This window comes from Seriola lalandi, unplaced genomic scaffold (genome assembly GCF_002814215.2).
Source record: "Seriola lalandi dorsalis isolate HSWRI2012SDOR001 ecotype SW California unplaced genomic scaffold, Sedor1 jcf7180002054978, whole genome shotgun sequence".
NCBI lineage: Eukaryota > Metazoa > Chordata > Actinopteri > Carangiformes > Carangidae > Seriola > Seriola lalandi.
Window position 1 is genome coordinate 212,513 of NW_019525528.1, and position 6,717 is coordinate 219,229.

The window sequence follows — 6,717 nt, forward strand, 5'->3', positions numbered from 1 at the left end:
GGAGGGAGGGCGGGGCGTCATGCGCTGGAGACTGAGGATGAAGACAATGAAGATGATGAAGATGATGATGACTTTATTATCCACTCAGTCATCGGATTTCTCCTTCACCCTCCGTGAACTCAGACGCTGTCGACGTGACAGTGATGTATCAGTGCCTTGCTCAGCGGCACCTCGGCAGTGACCGTGCGGACGCTCGGGAATAAAACCCGTGACCTTTGACCCCTGGTTGATGATTTCCACATTAATGTGTCTCGGTGTTATAAAACAGCCGGGGGGGGGTCAGTGCCTTGTTGGACGGGGATCAAACCTGTGATCACAACTGTGGTTCAGGGCCCTGCAGGAGCCAGAGGACGATCCTACACACAACAGACTCTCTGAGGATCGGGTCTTTACGGGACTCTGCTGGCTCAAAGTGAACTGTGCGCCGGGTTCTGTCTCTGCTGGATCAGGTTTTTATTTTTCTAACCCGCCTTGAGATGATCTCTGTCAGACAGCTGAGACTGAACGCCAGCTGTTTATAACGTTACGCCAAAGACGAGCCGGACGAACAACACGACTGAAACCAGGTGGATTTAAAGATGCTGGAAGATTTTCTCTGCTTCACGTTGAAGGAATTTATCCATTTTACAGACGATGTGATTATGTGATTATATGATAATTCTGCTTCAACACAAAACAAAACTTTTTCTCATATAAAAACACAAACAGCTTTTTTCTACAGAACGTTTTTTTGTCACTGTTTTTTTGCACACCTGTCGGTCTCAGTGCTGGACTCAGACAGGTGAACCTGAACCTGGTTTTCACGTTATCACATGAAGTGCTGCTTATGTCAGACTGAACTAATGTCTCAATGTGGCACCTGAACAAAACATACCAGTTCAGAAGTTTTTTTATCCAACTGTGTTTTATATTGAATGAATCATTTACCACAGAGAGTCACAGGTGTGTCTCTGAACCCTGTCCAATCAGATCGGTTCACCACAGGTAGATCACTGAAGCAAACACAGTGAAGTGAATGCAGCGCTTTGATTATCTTCATGTTTCTTCTCTTGCGGCTTCGTAAAACAAGCGGCACGCTGACATGGATAAATGAAGCGCACCCTGTCACTCAACAACTCTGTCCAAAAACTGAATCTGAATGTAAAGGAGCAAACTGACAGAACAGTGATGTTAGTAATAAAAGAGTCTGTGCTGCTACAAACCAGCTGCTGCAGAACTGAATGATTTCACCCAACGATCCTTAAATCCTCTGAGCGAACACGCCCGATCATTCAGACTGATTGGTTGATTTATTGGCTGATCTATTGATCGGTGTTCATGCTGTTACCGTCCTGCTGTGTTCTGTTTGCTGCTGGAGGAAAAGTCCTCAATAAAACTAAAGATATTTCTACATGATCTGTGCTCATCTGTTGATTCTTAACTTCTACTGTGGGTCATTACAGCCGGATCATTGTTTCCTGTAGCTACAATTTGCAGATGTTCTTGAACACGAGCTTTTGGTAGATGCTAAAATTTATGTATGTTCTCTGAACGCCTCACAAGAACATTGATAGACACTACAATTTTCCAATGTTCCCTTAAATGCCTCACATGCAAGTGTTGGTAGACACTACAATTTACTGATGTTCCCTAAACACCTCATATGCACAATATCTCGATAGACGCTACAATTTACTGATGTTCCCTAAACACCCGACATGTACAATATCAGTAGAAACTTCAATTTACCAATGTTCCCTAAACGCCTCAGATGCAGGCAGTTGGTAGACACTACAATTTACTGATGTTCCTTACGCCTAATAAACGTTAAAAAGAGGTCAGTGAGTAAAACCTGTGTGTTTCTATGGAAACCTGACTGTTGTTCTTTAACTGTCACTGACAGAAGAACCGAGAGGGGCGGAGCTTCTCTTGATTTCATCTACCTGCAGAACTGAAGGAACCTTTAAACTGAACGTTGTCTACGGAGGAACCGACAGATCACTCTCGCTTGTTCCTTGTAGGTGGGTGGAGCTGATGTGATGATGTCATCACTTGTCATCAACCTGCTGGTTCAGCATCAGACTTTAATTAATAAACCAGTAATTAGCCTGAATTTTCCTCTTTAATACAGAGGAACAGACTCCACTTCCTGTCTGAGTTTGAGCTGCCGCTGCGTCGTCAGAGTCAAACTGAAATGTGACACCAGAGATGGAGGATGTGAAACAGGATGAAGTGAATCAGAGCGACTGCAAACAGAACTCTGCTCTGATTCAGAGAAACTGTCGCTGATAGAAACTCAGCTCCAGGAATGACGACTTCTTCTTCTTCTTCTTCTTCTGGTCTATTGTCTCTGTGCCTCTGATCAAACTGAACCTGAGCTGATTTTATGTTATTGATCTGTGAGGTAGCTGCAGCTGTCAGACAGACGTAGAGCTGTGACACATAGAACAGAAACACTCAAGCGTAGTTCAGGGTGTCGTGTCTACACACAGAGGCGGCCCTTCCCCTCAGTGAGCTCTGAGGGACAGTATGACACATCAGATGGTGCTCAGAGAAGCTTTCAGGCCTCCACCCTCCCTCCCTCCCTCCTCCCCTCCCCTCCCCTCCCCCCTGACCTCCGACCACAGTAAAAGGAAGCTGTGGTGAGTGTTCTTCAGTGTCTGTTCAGTTTCAGTCGATGCTGCGTTGCCTGTCGCTCCGTTCAGATCCAACACGAAGAAAGTAAAGATTTTAATATCAATCCTCCATCATCTGCTCCTCCATCATGCCTCCGTCAGTCCTCCTCCTCCTCCTCCTGGGCCTCCTCAGCTCCGTCGGCTCTCTGCCTCCTCCTCGGACCTCCTTCCTCCTCGGTGAGTCCAAAACAGGTTTCTGATCGATGATCAATCATGTTCATGTTTCTGGTTGTGTGTGTGTGTGTGTGTGTGTGTGTGTGTGTGTAGGTGTGTGTGTGTAGGTGTGTGTGTGTGTGTGTGACTTTTCTTTATTGGAAATAACAGGGTTTTTTTTGTTGTCGATTTATAGTTTTTTAAAATGTGAAATTTTATTCAGTATTTTCAAGAATAAGATAATTAATCAACTTTTATTATGACATCACATTTTATATCAGGAAACTCATCACAGCTGATGAAGCCAAACCTTTTTTCTTTTGTCAGATTTTCTTTAGAGCTTTAACTGATTATTAATTTTATTATTGATTAATCATTTGTCTATAAACTGTCAGAAAACGGTGATATACATATTTTTGCTTGACAAAAATATTAATCAATGATGAAAGTAGTTGCTGATTAATTTTCTGTCCATCAACTCACTGATCAATCGACCGTTTCAGCTCAACATTTTTTCCCATGTTGGAAAATAAGATTGCCTCGTTTGTTGTGTCACTTATTTCATCGTTTAATACATATTTATAAATATGTATTTAATATATAATAAATAATATCTATTTGTCACAACTTGTTTTTAAAGCGTGATTGAGGAGTAAAGACTTTATTCTTCCTGTGTGCTGTAAAACACATGTGGTCGACTCATTAACAAACGTTTTACAGACAGGTGAACTGCACTCCATCTTTTACATTGTTTATTAATAATAAATAAGTTGATGCTTTAAATTTAAAACCAAATTCATCTGAAGACATGATGAATTGATCATTTGTTGTCATTTCACAAACAATCAATTAATAAAAAACACTAGATTTTTTATTGGAGTCTGGTGACGGGAGTAAACTGTGATGCGTTCACTGTCACAGTCACCTGCGGCTGATGGCGGCAGGTGTGACATGTTGGAGTCTGTCTCTGCTTCCTGCTGAGAGTGAACTCAGTGACTCCAGAACAAGTTTCAGGAAACAAGCGGCTAAAAGACAGGTGAATAAACATGTAATAAACATGTCACTACAAACAGGTGAGAAGTACATGTGTGTAAATATATATGAACATGATAGAACGCAACAAGGCGTCTTTATTAGAGTCCAAAGCTTCAGACTGAGAGAAATGATCTTCAGTCTCTGAGCAGCTTCATGAGGAAAGGAGCTTCACTGCTTCCTCTCTCATCTCCTTTAGGAAACAATTGAGTTTCCTTTACCAAAGGAAAGGAGAAATGCCGTCCCACAATGCCTTGCTGCAGCAGTATTTAAAACCACAGCAGAGCCACATAAATGTAGAAACATCAGAGCAGCTGTTTTCTGCTTGATGGACTGAAGCTCAGATCCATAAATATAGATTCGTTCTCTTTCAGTCAGGAGTCGTCATGAAGAACGAGATGATGAATTTAAACTTAATATCATCATCATCATTATTACATTCAATCATACAATTAAATTCCCCTGATGTATAAAACACTAAAAATGAATTTCCTCAACTAAACAATCATCAATAGAACCAAATATGTATTCTGATCTCTGCTCAGTTTAGTTTTAACGACTCGACTCTTTCTACCCTGTCTCTTATACACATCTGTGTGGTCACATGGTACAGTGACTGTTGAGATCAGTGAAGACATTGATTGACAGTGAGCGATACCACGGCAACAGACGTTCATTCATGGCACAGGGAAGTGAATGTGCTAAATACTAAACATGACACAATAACCTACATATACATCAGTGAAGGAAGAGATCCAATTATATTTGCAACTGTCAGCAAGTTATTTACTAACATATGTATTTACACAAAAATATGTACAATATGTGTGGTAATAATGTGATATGTGATGGTGAGAGTTTAAAGCTCCATGTTTCTTCTTCTGTGTTTTATTTGAAGTGTTGATCCATCAGAAGATATAAAAACTATCTCAGTGTAGTTTTACATCTCGTCTCTCAGGCTTCTCTCTGCAGCTCTAGTAACAACAGGTCAGTGAGCCAATCAGAAGAGAGGAGGCTCTGAGCCTCTCTTCTGATTGGCTGACTGTTTTCTGAGTGATCCAATAAAAATATAGCAGATTTCAGGTAAAAACACTCAGAGAAACCAAATCCTGCAAGGTTTGGATGGTGGGTCCAGGTGTGGTCCAGGTGTGGTCCAGGTGTGGTCCAGGTGTGGTCCAGAAGACCCTTTGACTCTATGAGAACATGTCAGAGTGACGGTCTTCAGTCGGCGCCCACCTGCTTCACACAGTCTGTAAATGTCACTGGGGTCAACCACCAACCTGGTTTGATCTCTGATTGATCCTGTTCATCTTCTCTGTGTTTCTATTGCTTATATTGATTAGTGATTATCTCTGATCAGTCCGTCCTGACTCCCGCCACAATCAGCTCTTCTTTACATGTAACCCGTGTGAAAGAGAGTCGTTCTCCTCCGTCGAGCTGCTCAGGTTCTTATTTAAACTCGTTCTGATCAGATGAAAACAGTTTCTCTAACCACTTCCTGAACCTGAACCACACAGGCCTCAGCCCCAGAAACAGGAAGTCGTCTGCGCTCCGGTCAGCTGATGCAGAGCTGCTGTTATTCACTGTCTCGGCTGGTCTCGGGCTTCAGCCTCGCTCTGGTTCGCAGCTCCGTTCTCAAAATAAAAGATCAAAGGTTCATGTGAGAAAACCAAATTATATAAATGACCTTCTGTTTCCACACGTGCTGAGGACAGGTGCATGATGGGAAGGCTGTGGTCTCCTGAGACCACTGAGACTGCAGCTGGACTCACTTGAGGCGTTACATTCACACGATGAAGTGGAAAGTAACTAAGTACATTTACTCAGTTACTTTACTGTAGTGTTTCCTGTTTATTCTTCTGTTTACTCTCACATTTAAGATTACAGGTGTAGTTCAGGTGACGTGACGTCAGTGCTTCACCTGCAGCAGAGTGACGAGCTGCTGTGGGTGGAGCTTAACTAATATCAACTAATGTGAATGAATTGAATTGAACTAATATCAGTTGAAGTGTCACTTTATTTTGAATATTTTCACCACTTTATCAAACAGACTTTTACATTGGAACTACTTTTTTCAACTAACATATCACTACGCCGCTGTTTGAGTCAGACAGTGATACGGTGGTTCAATGGCTGAGAGAATGTAGTGTACTGCTGTGCTGTTCTGGTGGATCCAGGTCCAGGTCCAGGTCCAGGTCCAGATACAGGACCAGGACCTTCACGGCGCTGCTGTAAACCTGTATCTGTGTCTGTGTCCAGGCTCTGCAGACAGACCTCTGGTCCACTTCAGCCTCCCTGACGTCCACAACACCACCACACTGTTGCTAAGCAACGACTCCTCCACCTTGTATGTGGGGGCGCGAGATGCCGTCCTCTCATTGGACGTCAGTCAGAGTGATGTCATCAGCCTGAAGAATAAGGTGAGTTAGAGTCAGGTTTAACTCAAACATGGAGGACACATTGGGCGGGGCCACAGTCTGTGGGCGGAGCCACAAACATCTGTCACTTTACATCATGAGAAAAACTTTAGGATCAAAAATCCAACTCAGTTTTCTAAGATATAAATACTGTTAATGTCTCTCCCTCCCTGTCGCCCTCTGTCTCTCTCTCTCTTTCTCTCTGTCTCTCTCTCCCTCTCCCTCTGTCTCTCTCTCTCCCTCTCCCTCTGTCTCTCTCTCTCCCTCTCCCTCTGTCTCTCTCTCTCTCTTTCTCTCTGTCTCTCTCTCCCTCTTCCTCTGTCTCTCTCTCTCCCTCTCCCTCTGTCTCTCTCTCTCTCTGTCTCTCTCTCCCTCCCTCTCCCTCTCTCCCCCCTCTCCCTCTCCCTCTCTCTCTTTCTTTCTCTCTCTCTCTCTCTCTCTCTCTCTCTCTCTCTCTCTCT

General features: G+C 43.2%; 2 protein-coding genes across 3 annotated transcripts in view; both read left to right on the forward strand.

Annotated features, from left to right (window-relative positions):
- Positions 1-138, forward strand: part of adam15 (ADAM metallopeptidase domain 15) — a 23,696-nt gene extending 23,558 nt beyond the window's left edge. The window contains exon 26 of the mRNA XM_023396507.2: positions 124-138. Within this exon, the coding sequence (XP_023252275.2) occupies positions 124-138 (15 nt within the window). The remainder of the gene's footprint in view (positions 1-123) is intronic.
- Positions 139-2,627: 2,489 nt separating this feature from the next.
- The window catches only part of LOC111646932 (semaphorin-4B-like), a 13,565-nt gene continuing 9,475 nt past the window's right edge, over positions 2,628-6,717 (forward strand). For both annotated transcript variants that reach the window (XM_023396521.2, XM_087171172.1), the window contains exons 1-2: positions 2,628-2,831; positions 6,099-6,259. In XM_023396521.2, coding sequence (XP_023252289.1) covers positions 2,744-2,831; positions 6,099-6,259 — 249 coding nt within the window. In that variant the 5' untranslated portion in view covers positions 2,628-2,743. The remainder of the gene's footprint in view (positions 2,832-6,098; positions 6,260-6,717) is intronic.